General features: G+C 52.4%; 1 protein-coding gene across 2 annotated transcripts in view; it reads left to right on the top strand.

The window, feature by feature from the left end:
• Nucleotides 1–27: 27 nt before the first annotated feature.
• The window catches only part of PLXDC1 (plexin domain containing 1), a 75,800-nt gene continuing 58,010 nt past the window's right edge, over nucleotides 28–17,817 (top strand). The window contains exons 1-2 of one of the 2 annotated variants that reach the window (XM_082442374.1): nucleotides 28–5,575; nucleotides 13,761–13,942. In XM_082442374.1, the coding sequence (XP_082298500.1) occupies nucleotides 13,808–13,942 (135 nt within the window). In that variant the 5' untranslated portion in view covers nucleotides 28–5,575; nucleotides 13,761–13,807. Of the gene's footprint in view, nucleotides 5,576–5,924; nucleotides 6,142–13,760; nucleotides 13,943–17,817 lie in introns of those variants that run through there. The other variant, XM_082442373.1, reaches the window with a different exon arrangement.

The raw sequence follows: 17,817 nt of genomic DNA, 5'->3' as shown, positions 1-17,817 counted from the left end.
TTTGCTTTAGCTCTGGTCGTCAGGGACCATCTCTACTAGGAGGTGACTTCTGAGCTGAGACCTGAATGAAGAGACAGCCATGGGAAGACCTGGGGGACAAGCCTTCCAGGCAGGAATCTCTCTCAAGTCCTTTTGGCCTTGAGTTTCCTTATCTGTACAGAGGAGGGTGATTATACCTGTTCCCTCCCAGAGTTCCTATAGAGAATAAATGATATCATTCATTTAACATTCATTGGGCACCTACAGTCCATCCTCCATATCCATGGGTTCCACATCCTCAGATTCAACCAACTGCAGATGGAAAATATTCGAAAAAGAAAATGCCAGAAAATTCCAAAAAGCAAAATTTGAATTTGCCGTGTTCCAGCAATGATTTACATAGCATTTATATTGTATTTACAACTCTTTACATAGCATTTACATTATATTAGGTATTATAAGTAATCTAGAGTTGATTTACAGTATATAGGAGGATATGCCTAGGTTATATGCAAATATATGCTACTTTATATAAGGCACTTGAGTATCCGAGAATTTAGGTGTCTGCGAGGATTCTGGAACCAATCCCCCATGGATATGGAGAAGTGACTATACTTTGTGCCAAGCACTGTCCTAGGCACCTGAGAAACAGCAGTGAACAAAACAGACAAAAATCCCTGCCCTTGTGGAGCTTATTTTCCAGTGGGGGTGGGGTGTGGGCGTGGGAAACAGACAATAAACAATAAAAATAAGAAAAATACACGGTAAGTTAAAAAGTGATAAGTGTAAAGGGGAAAAATCAATAGGAAAGGGAAGTTGGATGTCTGTTGTGGGGAATGTTGCAGTTTTAGATAAGGTGTCCAGGGAGGGGCTGCTGAGAAGGTAGCTGCTTAAACACCTGAAGGATGTGAGAGAGCTAGGTCATGGTCCTACAGAAAGGACCTCGAATCAGGCCTGGAGAATTCCCTTTCCTCTTCCCTCTCAAGTGGAGTCACAGCAGGCTGGGGGCCTGGATGCCCAGCTGAAGAAGGGGAGACTTTAAGCAGGCCAGCCCAAGGAACCACACATTTCTGGCAGTGTCCTTGCCAACTCCTGGGTCAGGAGGAACCCCCTCCCCCAAACCACAGTTGGTTCAATTCAAGCGGCATTTCCTAAGTAACCCCCATGTGCCAGACACTGTGCCAAGTGATACAGACATGACCAAGACTCTACTCCTTCTCTGGGGTTGCTCACAGTGTAATGGAAGAACTTGCTTATGGAGCCTCCTTCCAGGCCTTTGAAGCCACCCTGGTACTGACCCAGTGATGGAGCGGGTGGGAAGGGGGCACTGGAGCCTTGCCCAAAGACATTGCTAAGGTGAGTCTCCAGACCTCTTCCTCAAAGAAGCCCTCCCTGACTCCCAGACATCCAGAGGCCTCTGTACATCTCCTTTCTAACCTTCATCAGAGCACGTAGTTACAGAATTGTTTGATCATTTGTTTAATATCTATCTCCTCTGCTAGACTGTAAGCCCTAGAGGGCATGTCTATTTTTTCACCAGTAACCCCTAGCACAGTACCTGATACATGGTAGGTACACAGTCCGTTCATATTTGTTAACTGAACACAAAATTGGTTATAAATGTGGTCGCTCCATCAGTCAGCTCTGGGCAGGCGCTGGGGGCTGGGAAGGCCATCATCCTCATGGGACATGCTGATCCTTGCCCTGTTCCTCTGTCCCTGCAGGCTGCCTGCCGGGCTTCAGTGGATGCAGTCTTGGGCCACTGTCAACTGATGTCCCAGCCTGAGGCCAACCAGAAACATTGGAGGGTTTTGCATGGACTATGTGGGTGGAAAACCCAAGTGACCGTTTGTTATTTTTCTGTGATTCTCTGCTGGGACCAGGGGCAGCTATGGACAGTGAGATTGCCGCTATCCACCCAACCCCCACTGAGGCGCTAGACTGAGCACCGTGAATTGCTGCAGACAGGACAACAGTAAAAGCTGCCCTTCACTCCATGGGAGCAGGTGTCCTTCTTGGAGACACCAGGGAAGCTGTTGGATGTGCTGGGGGATTAGGAAGTGGAGCCCCCTCCCCTCGGCCCTCAACCTCTCTGTAGGACAGAGTAAGAAACCCTGGAATTTTTCTTTATTTCCTAGAACCCTAACCCTAGCCCCCTCACCCCCACTCCAGCTTTCTGGCCCCTTAGACATCTTTGTCCCCTACCCTTTGATCAAAGGAGATTCCAGAAAGGTGAAGGGGTCGGCTCAGGAGAAGGAGAGCAGAGCCAAAAGCTGGGAGGGGAGAGGGCAGAGGACAGGACCTTCTGGCCAGGGACAGTCCCTCGCACTGCAGGGAGTTCTACTCCTCGCTCACCCTCCCATTCCCTCTGACCACAGCTTTTGAGCTTTACGCCGCACCTTCGCTCCCAGTGTCTTTCCAGTGTGAATCCTACTCCTCCCAAATGTCTCAGATTCCTAGAGCATTTGCTTTTCTTGTCTTTTTGTAGTGATTTTTTTCACACTGTATTAGGAATTTTATGAAGGTGTAATAAATGTCATTGAAAACTGCTCACCTCTTATTTCTGCCTGCTTCTTCTGCTTGTGCCTCAGACTGGCTTTTGGTTTTCATACAAAGCTCTCAGGCAGGGGAAATCCACCTTGGAAATGGAGGGGGGCTGCCTCAAGGGTCTATCTGGCTAGGGGACTGGCTCTTTGGTCCTGGGCTCTACGGCTCTCTGCCAGGTGACTGACACCGTCCTTGCCAGGATTCAGAGCTCTGGGCTCTGCCTGGGCCTAGGGGAAAGAGTGGTTTGATGCTAACTCATGGAGGAGGGGAGGAGGGGCCCTTTGGGGTTGGAAAAGCCCAGGGGTCCTATCAAAGCAGAGCTGGAAACAGGATGGAAACCCAGGCTACCCATCTGTGTACAGGGAGCAGTGCTATTACCCCAGACGACCTGGGATGGTCCCGAGGTCAGTGGGTCTCTTCCCTTCCCAAGTCAGGTAGTGACATCTCTGTGAGAGGCTGGACACAGATATAGAGGGCTCAGGATTTTTTTAACCTTGTGGTTTCCATAAGGCGTGATTGTGGAGAAAGAACTCAGGAATTGTAAACATCGCCGTTCAGATTCTATGTTCCTTCCATTAGATTATTTTCAAAGAGAAACACAATAGTTCAAAGGTAATATCATCCCCTTATTCCACGGAAACTCATTCTCACGGGAAAATAGTAAGAGGATGGGGGTATAGCTCAGTGGTAGAGCATTTGACTGCAGATCAAGAGGTCCCCGGTTCAAATCCGGGTGCCCCCTCTCTCAGCAAGACTTTTCGCGTTTTCTTAGTCTTGGCAATGCACATGTTGAAGTTCCCTTACAAACGCGAGGGGAAGGATCCTCGAGCACTGCTGTCCCGTTTTGCAGTCGGGCGAGGGTGGAGTCCGCGGCCTGGCCAGACCACGCCCTCAGTCTGTTGGTGGATTGTACAAAGACCCACTCTCGTAATGGTAGGGCGGAGGCGGTAGCACCCGCAGGTGGCCTTGCCCACGGACCCCAATTGCTGTTGAGAGCAAGAGAAGCTGAGTCTCTAAGGGCCGGGCTCGGGCTGGGGAAGGAAGGCCGAGAGGAGTCTACGAGAGCGTGTAGGATGGAGAAATGGGCGCCAAGAGAAACGCTAAGGGAACTCTAGCAGGGCAGGAAAGGGGGACCCAGGCCCAAAGGAAGGCCCCTGAAGTGAGGAATCTCTAGGGACTTCCCCTCCCACATTCCCAAACTGCAAGTTTCTTACATCATTAGAATTCTTTAGTTCAGAGCTTCAGGAAACAAACCCTGCACCCAGATGAGTAATCTCTTGAGATTCATTTTCTCTCCGTCTCTTGTAAACATTGGCCCTCCTTTCTATTCTTGCGCCCGGCACAGCGCCTGCGCCAGAGAAGCACTAATAAGTCATCCGTGTGGCTTTGCCACCAGAGGGGGTATAGCTCAGTGGTAGAGCATTTGACTGCAGATCAAGAGGTCCCCGGTTCAAATCCGGGTGCCCCCTCAGTGCCTTTTTAAGGCACCGAACTCCGATTCTCCAACAATTTTCTTTACAGCATTTTTTTTTTCTTCCACAATTTTGTGTTGACATTTCCTTCGCCACCTCTATTTTGGGCGGATGAGGAGCAGCGAGAGTACAAAATACAGGAATTCTAAAGCAGTGGCTCGCAAAATGTGGTACCGAGAACAGCACCACCACCTGGGAACGTGTTAGAAATGAGGATTCTCGTCCCTATCTCTATTGAGCTTGGGGGTGGCGCCCAGAAATCTGTGTTTTAATAAGCCCTCCAGGTGATTCTGATGTATACTCAAGTTCTAGAAGTTTACATTAAAAAAAATGACAGGTCGTTTGCTTCTAATTATTTCCGAGTTGCTGTTTCAGCCTGAGTTCTTATTAAGAGACCTTTTAAAACAGACCGCGGGGCATCCCGGACGGGGGAATGTACAAAGAAATCAGTGCCGGAGCTGGAATTTCGTCCTGGGACCTCTCACCTTGACCTCTCGGAAGGTAGGGGCAAAGACTTGTGAACCTGCCCGGCTGGAGTAGGAGGTCGCGGGCAGCTCCAGGCCAGGACCAGAAAGTGAGGAAAACCGCAGAACAGGCGCGATGCGGCTCGTCCTGTGCCCACTAGAGGGCAGCAAGAAGCTACAGCTGGAAGCAGCAGTCTTTTTGATCCTGAGTCGGCAAAATAGCAATTTAAGTAAGACAACAAGAAGAACTTACAGATAGGCCTTGTCTTGTCTCATTGTGATTGAATAGAGGGCTTAGGACTGGAGGAGGTTGCTTCTGGGACCCTGGGTCCTGAGGAAGGAGGAACTGGGATTCTGAAAGATTAGAGAGTCTTTAGGACCCCAGCCCCGTATATGTCAGGGCACCCCCCTCGCCCCTCTATCTCCCTCCATCCAGCGCTCGAGTTTCTTGCCGTCGTACGAAGTAGGTCGGGGAGGGAAGAGGCACCTCCGTGTCCTGACCTGATTCCCTGCCGTCTATTAAATCTCCTAAATTGCAGGTATTTTATTCTGTTGTGGTAGGAAAAAAAAAGGGGGGGGGGAATCTATCCCCAGAGCCTGCTATAAGGTGGTGGCAGTTGGGGTGAGACATTTCCTTGCTCTGGGACTGGCTTTGAAGATTGACTGGGTCGGGCCCTGAAGAGGCCTGGGGTCCCCGGAGAGGAGGGTGGCCTCGGTTACCTTCTGGGGGTGGGAAGGGGTCCAGGTTATTTCAAAGTAGGGGTGAGCCAGGCCCCCTCCACCTCCATGTCTGCTGGGCTGGGGGGCAAGACAATGGGGACAAGACAATTGTCTGCTGGCAATGGGGGATGGGGGTGGGATAAAGTGGAGAGGAGCCACGGGAGGGCGTGGAATTCAGGCCTCTGCTGCAAGGGGAGATTCTGGGGTGGGGGTGGGCATCAGAAACCCACACAACTCCGTGGAACAGCCCAGAAAGTCGGGAAGCCTGGTGGAGCTGGGTCGGGGGGGTGGGTGGTAGGAGCTCATGGTCCGAGGAAGAGGTCTGGCCTCTCGAGCCTTCTCTCCACCGCTTTCCCCCGGGGAGTCAGGAGGGGAAGGGAGGCAGGAGCTAAGGTGCGGTGTGGGGGTAGCTGATGCTCTTCGGGGGTTCCTCCAGCCCGAGGGTCCCCCGCCCTGTCCCCCTCCTGCGTCCGCTGCCCCCCCTCCCCCCGCCTTGGGAGCGGCCGCGGGAGCTCTCGGGGAGCGCTCGGGCAGGGCTGGGAGGGCTGGGGAAGCCTCGGGGCGAGCTCTGGAGGCGCCGCGCCCCCCCCCCCGCCCCGCCCCGCCCCCTCCCCGGTCCCCGCTCCGGGAGGCCGCTCTGCTCGCTCGCCGCCCGCTGGCGCTCCGCCGCTCTCGCCGCTCTCGCCGCTCTCGCCGCCCGCTGGCGCTCCGCCGCTCTCGCCGCTCTCGCCGCTCTCGCCGCTCTCGCCGCTCCCGCTGCTCGCCGGCCCCGCGCTCCGCCCGCCGCTCCGCCGCCCACCCCTCCGCCTGCCAGCCCGGGGGACCGCGCCGCCAGAGCCCGGCCGGGGCAGCTGCGGGCCGGGGGCGGGCCCTGGCCCCCACCATGCGGGCTGAGCTCTGGCTCCTCGTGCTGGTGCTCAGGGAGGCTGCCCGGGGGCTGAGCCCCCAGCCCGGAGCAGGTAGGACTGGCCGGAGTTGGCTGGGGTAGATCGGGGCGGGGGTCGGGGGGCAGGTAGGCGGGCGTGGGCATGGGCAGGTACCGGCAGGCTGGCGATGTTTGAGGCGCCGGGGGTCGTGTCCGCGGGAGGCCGGGCGCCCTGTGGACTGTGGCAGGTGGACAGGGACCCCACTTTTCTAAACACACAGGGTGTATGAGTGAGGGAGGAAGCGTCAGACACTGATGCCCCGATCTCTCCTTCCCTCCTGGAAGGACACTGGAGGGACCCTGGTAGAGGGGGATCTATAAGGCAGTGGGCTCTGGCCCCAAAAGGGGCAGTGGGAGAGACATAGGGACCCCTGGTCACACCGGATGAGGCTGAATTCTGATGAGATGCGGAGTCTGGGGTGCCTCCTGTCCCAGTTTTGCCTCCTTTTTCTTTTCCCTGCCCCCACTCCCAAGCTGACCCAGGCTGGGCGCTGGGTGGGAGCAGCCAGGAGGATGGAGGAGACCCAGCATCTTTCCTCCAACAAGGGCAGTAGGGGCCAAACGCCTTCCTCTCTCCGTTTGGTACTTGGAGAGCAGGGCCCAGAAAGAAGCAACTTGCCACTCCCCCACCCCCAGCCTCCAGGGTCCTCCTGTCACTCCTGCGCTGCTCTGCCCTGGTGGTCCTTGGCCTTTAGCTTCTCTGGCTCTAGATTGGGGGGTGGGGGTGTCCTATCTTGCACACTCCTCTTCCACACAGCAGTTCTCTACAATCATCGCTCTCACCTGGAAGTCCTTTCTGAGATCTACCTTGAGTCCCTCCTGTTACAAAAGGAGAACCATTTTTCAACAAGTAATTTTACATTCTCCTCTTTCCTTCTCATGTACATAGAACTTCTCTGGGGTTGGGGAGGTGGGTAATTGCAGTCAAGCCTCTTGAGAGAGAGAATTGGGAAGATAGTGCTCCATGCCTCACTGGCATACATGTCCCCCAGATGGATGGAGCAGGTGGAGGGTTTGGCGAGGGGGATGCTGTAGGTGGGCTGCTGTGTCTCAGGGATGTGCTGGCATCAGGCAAAGCGTCAGTGACAGTGTGCTTGACTTTAATGATCCCTGAATGTAGCTGAGACAGGCCTGGGTCCCTGTTGAGAAGGAGGGTGTGGGCAGAGGACAGTGGAAGCTGATATGGCAAGAGGCTGCTGGTGAAGAACCACCAGTTTTCAGAGAGACCACGCAGAGAGTGGCCAGAGACTTGGTTTCTAGTCCCAGCATCTCACTTGCTGTGTGACCTTGAGCAAGTTACTTTCCCTCTCTGGGCCTATTTCCTCCCTTATAAAGTGAGGCTGTGGGCAAAATTTTTAACTCTTGGTGGTGAGATTATGAGAGATCTTTTTTCTTTTTTAATGTTTGTCTTTCCTTTTCAGATTTGTTAGGATGTGTATGGGGTAATTGAAAGCAATCTTTTAGATCTCAATATAAAAAGGAATGGGTTGGACAGGTCAATTTTTGAGGTCCTTTGCAAACCCAACCTGGTGGGGTCCTCTGAACTTAGGATGTGACTGGGTGGATGAGAGATGGCTCTGAAGCTGACTGAGTTGGGAGAACCATGGAGTGGGTTGGGGAAGGGGGCATTGGGAGGAAACAAGGATGTGCTGGGCCATGGGGGCCAGACCCAGGCCTGGCTGAGGGCTGCCTCTTCAGAGTTGGGTTGGAAGAGTAGATACCCTGGGAGGTCAGAAAGAGGGGGCAGACAGAGACTTGAATCACATCTCTCAGTACAGGACACCCTGTCTCCTCGGCTTTGACAGAGATTCAACCAGGAGAAATGGACTTTCTCTGTAGCAGGAGAGATTGGTTAGACCTAAGGAAGCTCTAAGAAGCCAGCGGGGGCAGCTATTACTCCCAGGGCTGTGCTTTTTTCACAAGGGAAGGCTGGATTTGAGGGGGGCCCTGTGTGGAGGCAGAGGGATGTCTTCTGGGGAGAACAGATGCGGGGTGGGACATTCTGAGGGAGGGTTGCTCTGATTGGTGGTGGAGCCCTGGTGACGGTGAAAGGGCAGCGGGGAGCTGGACCTGAGAGGCGCTGCCATCCAGCCCCAAGGCTCCAAGTCCTCCGCGCTGCGGTGGGGATGGGCTCAGGAGGGAGCTGAGATCTCCCCTCCCGCTTGATGAATTGGCTTGTTTAGTGGAGCCTTGAAACTTCGTCTATCATTAAAATGGGAGCAGGAGAAAGATGAGTGACCCAAAGATATAGTCAGGTGGTGGGCGAGGCCAGCAGAGGCTGATAGACAGACAGATGGACAGACAGGAAGATACTGGGGTGCACAGGGGGAGCGTGGGGGTGGTGGCACTCAGGGTCTGGTCCAGGGGAAACCGGAAGTGCCTACAGCAGACAGAGAAGGAAAAGGCAGCTGGACGTGACTTCCTGGCTGTCAGGAGACCAGGGCCAGCACCGACCCCTGGTGACCCTGGCAACTTCCTCCTTTCTCTGACCCTTGGTTTCCCCATCCATAAAATGAGGTTTGGACCAGATTGCCTCTAGGGCCCCTTGAAGCTATGACTCTGCTTCCGGCCTCCTCCTTGCTCACCAGGGACCTCCAAGCAGAGCGAGACTGAAATCCAGATTTCTCACAGTGGCCGTCGGACAGCCCCTCCCCACCTCCAGCCCTGCTCTCACTCTGCCTGCGGCCATCCCCCAAAACCCTCCGGCTGCTGTCCCCTGGGATCTGCAGGTATCGGGCTTCTCTTCGTCCAGTTCTCCATCAGCTCAAGGGCCGCCTCTCAGAGGGGCTCACCCTGAGGGCTCTGTCCAGAGTAGCAACAATCCCCAACTCTCTCGCCCTTCTGTTTCCCTCACAGCCCTTCTCGCTACCTCACGTTGTCTCATTTGCTGAATTACTCATTTTGTGTGTGTCTTTCCCGACTAGAATCTTCATGGGCACGGGGGTTGTGTCTGCCTGTTCCCTGTTGCTGCCCCAGCACCCAGCACGGTGCCTGGCACACAGTAGGGTCTCAATAAACATGTACTGAGTGAGTGAATGAATCAGAGGGGGTCACAGACCCCAGTCTGTCCCTTTGAGAGAAACTCAGAGAGGCAAACTCTTCTTTTCTCCTCTCCTCCCCTCTTTTCTTCTGAGCTACTGGCCATCCCTCCCTGCCCCTTCCTCATGCCTCCCTCTCTCTCCCCAGCTCAGGGTCCTCAGTGCGTTTCTGCCTGCCAGCAGGAGGGGAGAGGGTGCAGTTGGGGGCTTTGTAACTGAGGGGCAGGATTTCAGCTCAGGGTCTGGAGCCTTCCCCGGGCCCCTCAGAAAGTTGGTCCTCATGTGAAACCCAGGAAAGGCAGGAGGACTCTGCTGGGTGCTTTGTGCACATTATTTTATTTAAGACTCAAAATGACTCGCCCGATGTAGGTTTTATCACTTGCACTTTCCAGAGGAGGAAACTGAGGCTTAGAGAGATTATGAAATTTGTCCGAAGTCATAGGCAGTAAGTGATAGATTCAAAGTTCAATCTCAAGCTTGTCTGATTCCAAACCTGTGCTTTTATTGCTGTGATACTACAGCGAGGGTTTCTGGTGAGGCTGTGCCATGAGGGGAGGGTCTTTTCAACCCTGTGGGTTGCAGGTACTCAGGACATTTAAGGATGCCTTCCTTCCTTCCTCCCTTCCTTCCTCTCTTCCCTTCTCCCTTCCCCGCTTCCTCCCTCCCTTCTTCCCTTCCTTCCTCCCTTCCTTCCTCTCTTCCTTTCTTCCTTCCCCTCTTCCTTCCTCCCTCCCTCCCTTCCTTCCTCCCTTCCTCCCTCCCCTCTTCCTTCCTCCCTCCCTCCCTCCCTCCCTCCCTCCCTCCCTCCCTTCCTCCCTCCTTCCCTTCTTCCCTTCCTTCCTCCCTTCCTTTCTCTCTTCCTTTCTCCCTTCCCCTCTTCCTTCCTCCCTCCCTCCCTTCCTCCCTTCCTCCCTCCCTTCCTTCCTCCCTCCCTTCCTCCCTTCTTTCCTTCCATCATCCATGTGTGCTTGATGAGCATCTGCTCTATGTCAGGCACCTAGAGCCTGTGGTGGCACAGGTAGCAGCAATATGTCAGGATCAGGGCTGGGACGGTGCATGTAGCATTTGGGGTGAGGGGCAGAAATGTCAGAGGAGGCACTGGGAAGAAGTGACATCTCATGAGACTTGAAGGATGAGCAAGAGCTCATCAGGAGAAAGATTTATTTATGGAGCAGAGTGATCTAGGATGAGAAAATTGCATGTGTGAAGCCTCGTGGCCAGAGAGAGTAGGGCTGCGTCCTGCAAAGGGCTGTAGGAAGATGGGAGGCTGGAGAAACCAGCAGGGATCCTGTCATGAAGGGGCTCAAGTGCTGAGTGGAGGGGCTGGGCTTTCAGCCGAAGGGTCATGGCGAGAGGGGAGCATGGGAGAGATGGAATGAAGTTTGTCCTCTGGGCAGGGTGCTCTGGCAGGCGTGTGGGAGACTGGCCCAAGGGCATTAAGGGTGGGGGCTGAAGTTGCCACCAGGAAAGAGGTGACGGTGGCCAGGACTGAGTGGTGGCCATGAGGTTGGAATGGCAAGCTTGTGTGACGTGTGGGATGAAGGTGGCTTGGCCCAGACGCTGGGATTGCGTGACCAGGCCTCGTGAAGTCAGCCTGTTGCTTCTTGCCCTGGAGCAGGGCAGGGGCACCAGAAGAGGGTTGGGGCACTACCACTGGGCCGTGCCCCTGCATTCCAGGGGCTACAGTCTGCCAGAGAAGCTCCCAGGTTTGGACCCAATGGCACCCAGTGCATTCTGCCCCTGCACCTTAGGACACAGCCTGGCATTGCCAGTCACCTCTTGTACTTTCTGTGGTCTGAGCAGAGCCTGCACTTTTTCTGTGCCTGAGTGCAAATCCTGTCCTGGACTAGTTGTGTGACCTGGGGAGATTCCTTAATGTCCTCGTGGCTCAGTTTCCCAATTTGTAAAATAGATCTAAAACTAGCACCTCTCTCATGGGGTGACTGTGGGGATTAAATGAGTTAGTGGGTTTAAAGCCTTTGGAATAGTACCAGCACAGAATAAGCATTCTCTAAAAGTCAGCTGTTATTTTTATCATTACTGTCACTATTGTGACATCCCACTAGACTGTATGCTACTTAGGGCCATGGGTGGTGGAATGGATGAATACATGACTAGCGTATGCTCTGGAAGCTTCTTGCTGGGAAGAGGGAGCTCTCCAGTGCAAGGCAGAAGGCAGAGCAGGGGGTGGCTGAGGGTTGGATAGGCGCACGGGCTTACTTGCTCCGCGGCATGTGGGATCTTCCCGGACCAGGGCTCAAACCCATGTCCCCTGCATTGACAGGTGGATTCTTAACCGCTGCACCACCAGGGAAGCCCCTCCCTGTTTAAAAACCGTCTCATTTATGTTTCTTCCTTGATGCTCATGGTGGCCTGTGCCATAGGCATGATTGTCATCCCCATGTTTGTGATGAGGAAACTGAGGCTTAGAGAGGTAAACTGATGGGTCCAAGGTCACACAGGTTGTGGTGGCAGGCGTGCCCTCCCTGGCCCCAGCTCTGGCTGGGCCCCTCTCCCTGCCCTCTCCCCAGGCCTCAGACCCCCGCCATCCAGGCTCCCTCCTCTCTCGGTTGCAGGACGGTGATGCCTGCAGATCTCCAGCATCCCTTTCTGGGCCAGCTGAGCTCCTCTACTTGCTCTGCACATGCTCCTTTCCTGTTTTGGCTCCTGCCCAGGCCTGAGGGCTGCTTGAAGGAGGACCCAGGGAGCTGGGCAGACCAGCCCAGCACAAATAGTTCTGCCACCAGGGGCAGCTGTGGGCCCCACCCGAGAGCGGCAAGACAGCGCTGGCTTGCGGTCTGGGCTACAGGCAGGCTGCCTTCCCAGCACTGGGCTCAGGTCCATCTCAGCCAGTGGGCATCTTGGGGAAGGGGTCTGGAGACCACCCTCTCTCCATCTTTTCCAGAGCATCTGGTTGCGATTAGGGGCAGGGGAGTGAGAGGGGGCCGGCAAGGATCCAGCAGGCGCCAGCAGCCAAGAATGACTTAATTGGATAAAATGTCTAATGACAAACCAGAGCCCCACAACAGGGTCCTGGCCCCAGTCCCAGGCCTGGTCCTGGGCAAGCCTTTTCTCAACCTCTGTTCTTGATGGCTCCTAAGTTACCGCCAGTATAGTGTCCTCAATTATGCAGTGATTGAGCACCTACTGTTTGCGAGGCACCTAGGATACACATTTGCGGAAGGTGGGAGGGTCCTGTGGGAACTCAAGTCTACCAGGGAGACAGGCACAGTTAGACCACCAGCAGATGCTCTAGGAGAGAGGGCTACATCCAGGAGCTCTGGGGAGGGTTTGGGGCAGGTCGAGGTGGAGAAGGGCATCTGACACAGTGCAGGCCTGAAACTGATGGAGATCACAGGGAATGTCACCTCCACCCGTCTGGTGGTCTGTGTCCCATATACACGTCCATTGTAGGTGTGGCAATTGGAGAGACCGTATAAGATACATCTTTGGGGGCATAAATCTTTCTGAAATGGAAAAGCCTGGTTTCTGTGTCATTTGGAATAAATTTAATGACCTAGAGGGAACTGGAGAGAGCATCAAGTCGAGGAACGGCTGCTAGATGGCCTGTGAGCAGCCACTCTCCAATCCCGTGCCCGCAGCAGACATTGCTAGTTGATCATGACAACCTTTCCTGCTAAACACAAATGGAACCTCAGAATTCTTCACAATTAGAGTGCTCGTGGCTGTCACTAATCGATTGGAGATGGCTTTTGAGATGAAACCTATTTGCCATCATTGATGGTGTCTAAGCTCCTTGTTTCATGGGGAAAGTGACTTCCCCAAGGTGTTTGAAGGTAGTGATGAGACTAAACAGTGGTCCCCACTATGGAGACATCTTCGACTGTCACAACCTGGGAGGAGGTGCTACTGGCATCTAGAAGGTAGAGGCCAGGGATGCTACTAAAAAATCCTGCAGTGCATAGGACAGTCCTCCACAACACAGAATTATCCAGTCCAAAATGTCAGTAGTACCAAGGATGAGAAGCCCTGAACTAAAAAAACTCTGCTCTCTGGCTTCTAGTCCCTGGAGTCCCCTGGAAGGTAAGATTATGTGCCATTTCTGGTAGAGAAATAGGGAACTGGTTTGGAATGTTCCAGAACAATTGTTCTCACCCTTGTCTGCCGTGTTAGGTCCAGGTCTTCTCAAAAGCTCCCCGGGGGATCATTTAAGAATCCTCATGCACAGTCCACACCACAGACCAATTATATCAGAATCTCTGGGGTGGAACCCAGACACCAGGAACTTTTAAAACTCCCCAGATGATTCCAGTGAGGTTGAGAATAATCACCCCTTTGGGGGCAGATAAGGGAAACTTACCTCCATCCCTACCTGCTGTATGACCTTCTTTAAACTCTGTGAGCTGCTGATTCCTGTCTGCAAAATGGAGAGCATCATATCTACGGTGGAGGGCTGGAGTGAGGGCTGCGTTACCTGTGCAAAGTGTGTGGCGTGGAGCTCAGTGCATGTTGGGTATCTCCTGCCCTGATAATCACTTTCCCCAGAGTCAATGATGGCATGGGAATCAGGGCTTCTGCAGAGTGAGCGGGCTGGTCCCCCTCCAGGGCCTTCACTCTGACTGTCAGGACTCAGCTTTCTGTCCCCTTCTCCCAGGTCAGGATGCAGGCCGAGACTCTGGAGGGGCCGTCCAGGGGACCACCATGCAGGGCTGGAATCGGAGAGCCCGAGAGATCCCTGGCCAGGTGTCGGAGCCGGACAGGACTCAGCTGAGCCAGGACCTGGGTGGGGGCACCCTGGCCATTGACACACTGCCGGATAACGGGACCAGGGTGGTGGTAAGTGCTGGAGGGACATGGACGGGGAGGGAATTGGCAGTGGGGGGGGCCCCCAGGTGCCCCATGTACACTTGTCAGACACACAAGTGTATCCTTTGGGGTTGGCCCTGGACGTCGGTGTGGAGAGAGGGCTCCCGGGAGACGGGATGGAAGCGGGGTCAAGCCTGGGTCATAAAATCTTAGCATCTCAGAGCTTCATAGGCTTGCCTACCTCCTTGTGGACCCAGAGAGGCGAAGTGACTTGCTCAAGGATGCACAGCATGTCCACAGGGTTCCTGACACTGGACTCTTCCACTTCTTAGGGCCTCCACTAGACGCTGAATGAAGGTGACATTATTAGTCACATCCAGCTGCCAGCTCTGGCCCCACCCCGACCTCATTTCTGCACCATCTACAGACCATGTGGCTCCAAAGGGTTAATGGTGCCGAGGCTCTGGCTGCTCAGCCTCAGAGCAGCGCACGCTGAGTGGAGGAAGCAATTAGGGTGATGCTGCAGGAGAAAACCTCCTCTGCCTGGGGCAGTTCTGGGGGTGGCAATGCAGGGAGGAACTGGCCCCTTGTAGAGCTGGCCCTGCTCCCCAGCTGGCTACCTGGGAGGCTCATGGGGGCCTCTGTGTCTGTGGGAGAATCTGTAATCATGTGTGTGTCTGAGGGTTATTGTGTATTATGTACATTTGCCTGTGTGTCTGTCACCATGAGCTGCTGTGTCTGAGATGAGTGTGTGTGGGTGTGGGTGTGTGTGTGTGTGAGACCATGTGAGTGTGAATGTGCCCACGGCTGTGTGTGGAGGTGCCCATGGCTGCCGGGGAAGAGGGTGGATTCTCAGGATGCAGAAAAACTATGAAAGGAGAAGCAACAAGAGGATGGGCTTCTTGGCATTTCTTTATTTTATGTTTAGTAACTAATTTTTTAAATCCAAGAAGCGCATGCAGTCAAAAAGGCCAAGTAATGCTTAAATCAGAAAACAAAACACATCAGTCCACTCCTCTCCTCCGGACCCGCCCACCCCTCTCTCAGAAGGTGTCACTTTGGGCACCTTCTCCTGGCGGTCATCTCCGTATTTCTAAGTAATTTGCTCACACTGCTGCCTGTCGATAAATCCGTTTAGACATTATCTGTTGATTGCCTGTTGTGTAGATGAAGAGTGCCTTTTATATGCCTTTTATATATTCCCCCAAGCGTGGTTTAATGCTCTCAATATAACTGTTAAATCCATATGCTCTGCTTTTTATCATAATCAGGTAAATATTGTTCACCACTAATCCAATCAGGGTAATATCATTGTTTACTTTCTTGCATCATTTTTGCTTTTCCTGCCCCCAATCCCCACCTACTTTCTTAGTTTTTTGTACTTACCATGGCTATATATTCTTTTTTTTCTTAGTTAATTAATTTTTGGCTGCATTGGGTCTCCGTTGCTGCGTGCGGGCTTTATCTAGTTGCGGGGAGCGAGGGCTACTCTTCGTTGTGGTGTACGGGCTTCTCATTGCAGTGGCTTCTCTTGTTGCGAAGCACAGGCTCTAGGCGTGCGAGCTTCAGTAGTTGTGGCACGTGGGCTCAGTAGTTGTGGCACGCAGGTTTAGTAGCTGTGGCTCGTGGGCTCTAGAGCGCAGGCTCAGTAGTTGTGGCGCACGGGCTTAGTTGCTCTGCAGCATGTGGGATCTTCCTGGACCAGGTCTCAAACCTGTGTCCCCTGTGCTGGCAGGCGGATTCTTAACCACTGAGCCACCAGGGAAGTCCACTGCTATATATTCTTAAACATCCATTGGCCACAAATATAATTTTTGGTGTGGTCAAACCTGTCAGTTTTTTTTTTTTCTTTTTTTTGGAAACCTCTCAGCCATCGTCATCCTTCTCCAACCTGGCCGGGTGCTCGCCTGCCTGCCCACAGCCATCCTGGGACCTCCCTCTCCTTCATCCTGGAACTCCCTTTTCTCTCTCCTTGCTAGGCACCCTGTTCTCTTGACCCTGTGTCTTTTCTTTCCCGCTTCATTCCCTTGTTTGTTTAGCTTTCTGAGAAAGGTTACAGAAGAGGAGAACTTGCACATCTGAAAATGCCTTTATTGTATCCTCACACTTGATTGATGGTTTGGCTGAATATAGAATTCTAGATTAAAAATAATTTTCCTTCACAAGTTTGCAGGCATCTCACATGGTCTTCTGGCTTCTGATGTCACCATTGAGAGGTCTGATGTGCTTATGCCCGATCTTTGTAGATGCCTGCTTTCCCCTCCTCTGGAAGCTTTCAGGGATGTTCCCTTAACCCCAGCATTCTGAAAGTGCCTGTTCTGGCTCTTTCTCTCTCACCGCGCCGGACACTTGATGGACTGTTTCAACCCAGAGACTTATATTCACCAGTTCTGGAAAGTCTTCTTGTTTTATTGCTTTGATCATCTTCTCTCTACGTACTCTCTTCTTTCTACCAGACCCCTCAATTAGATGTCCATCTCGGGGATTGATCCCCAAACTTTCTTCTCTCTTCTGTTTCTATCCCTTTGCATTTTTTGTTGTCTATTTGTTAGTTTGCTTGTAATTGTTGATGTTGATCCACTTTCTGGGAGATTTTCTCAACCTTATTTTCTTAATGTTACTGATTTTTTTTCTGCTATCGTATTTTTCATTTCCAAGAGCTGTTTATTCTTTTCTGATCATTTCTTTTTTTTTTTTTTTTTAATATGGAACGCTTCACAAATTTGCGTGTCATCCTTGCGCAGGGGCCATGCTAATCTTCTCTGTATTGTTCCAATTTTAGTATATGTGCTGCCGAAGTGAGCACTTCTGATCATTTCTTTAAAAAAAATAGCCTCCTATTGTTCTTGTGTCATGGATGTAATAGCTTCTCTCTCTAAGGATATTTTTAGAATTTTAATATTTTTTCCTGCATCATTTCTTCCCTTCCTTCCTTCCTTCCTCCTTCCTCCTTCCTTCCTTCCTTCCTTCCTTCCTTCCTTCCTTCCTTCCTTCCTTCCTTCCTTCCTCCCTTCCTTCCTTCCTTCCTTCCTTCCTTTCTCTCTCTCTCTCTCTCTCTCTCTCTCTCTCTCTCTCTTTCTTTCTTTCTTTCTGTTTAATGCAGGGACAGTATACACAGGAGGGCCAGGTGTGGGCAGGGTGAAGGAAGAGAAGACGTTAGGAAAAGCTGCAGCAGGGAGCAGCTAAGACCTCTACACGTGAGCCTGAGCTGGCAGGGAGGGTTGTTGCCCAAAGCAGCAAGAACTGCGATGCCTCTGCAGGAGGGGTGCCGGGCAGGGGCTGTACCAGTGGGGGCGGGAGACGGACCAGGGCCAGCCTGCAGCCTGGTGCGGAGGGAGCAAGGTAATACAGTCTCTGAACTCTCTCTCTTTCTGCATCATTTCTGTGACTTATCTTTCCTGTTACCTCGTCCTCAGACGTGGCTTGGCACCATTACTGATCCTGTCTTTATTTAAAATGTTGATCTTTTGTTCATCATGGATTTTTCTGCATCAATTTAACTAATTTGATTTAAAAATATATGGCATTAAAATATTCTCTTGATGACTGAGTTTGTAGGTGCCGCTTTTTAAATGTTTTTATTTTTAAAAAATTTTATTGGAGTATCGTGGATCTACAATGTTGTGTTAGTTTTAGGTGTACAACATAGGGATTCAGTTATACATATACCTATATTCATTCTTTTTCAGATTCGTTTCCTATATAGGTTATTAAAGAATATTGAGTACTGTACAGTAGGTCCTTGTTGGTTATCTATTTTATATATAGTAGTGTGTGTATGTTAATCCCAACCTCCTAATTTATCCCTCCCCCCCACGTTTCCCCTTTGGTCACCATAAACTTGTTCTTGAAATCTGTGAGTCTGTTTCTGTTTTATAAATAAGTTCTTTTTGTTGGTGCCACTT

This window comes from Balaenoptera physalus (assembly GCF_965194825.1).
Source record: "Balaenoptera physalus genome assembly, chromosome: 20".
Taxonomy (NCBI): domain Eukaryota; kingdom Metazoa; phylum Chordata; class Mammalia; order Artiodactyla; family Balaenopteridae; genus Balaenoptera; species Balaenoptera physalus.
This window is presented reverse-complemented; position numbering and strand designations above follow the sequence as displayed.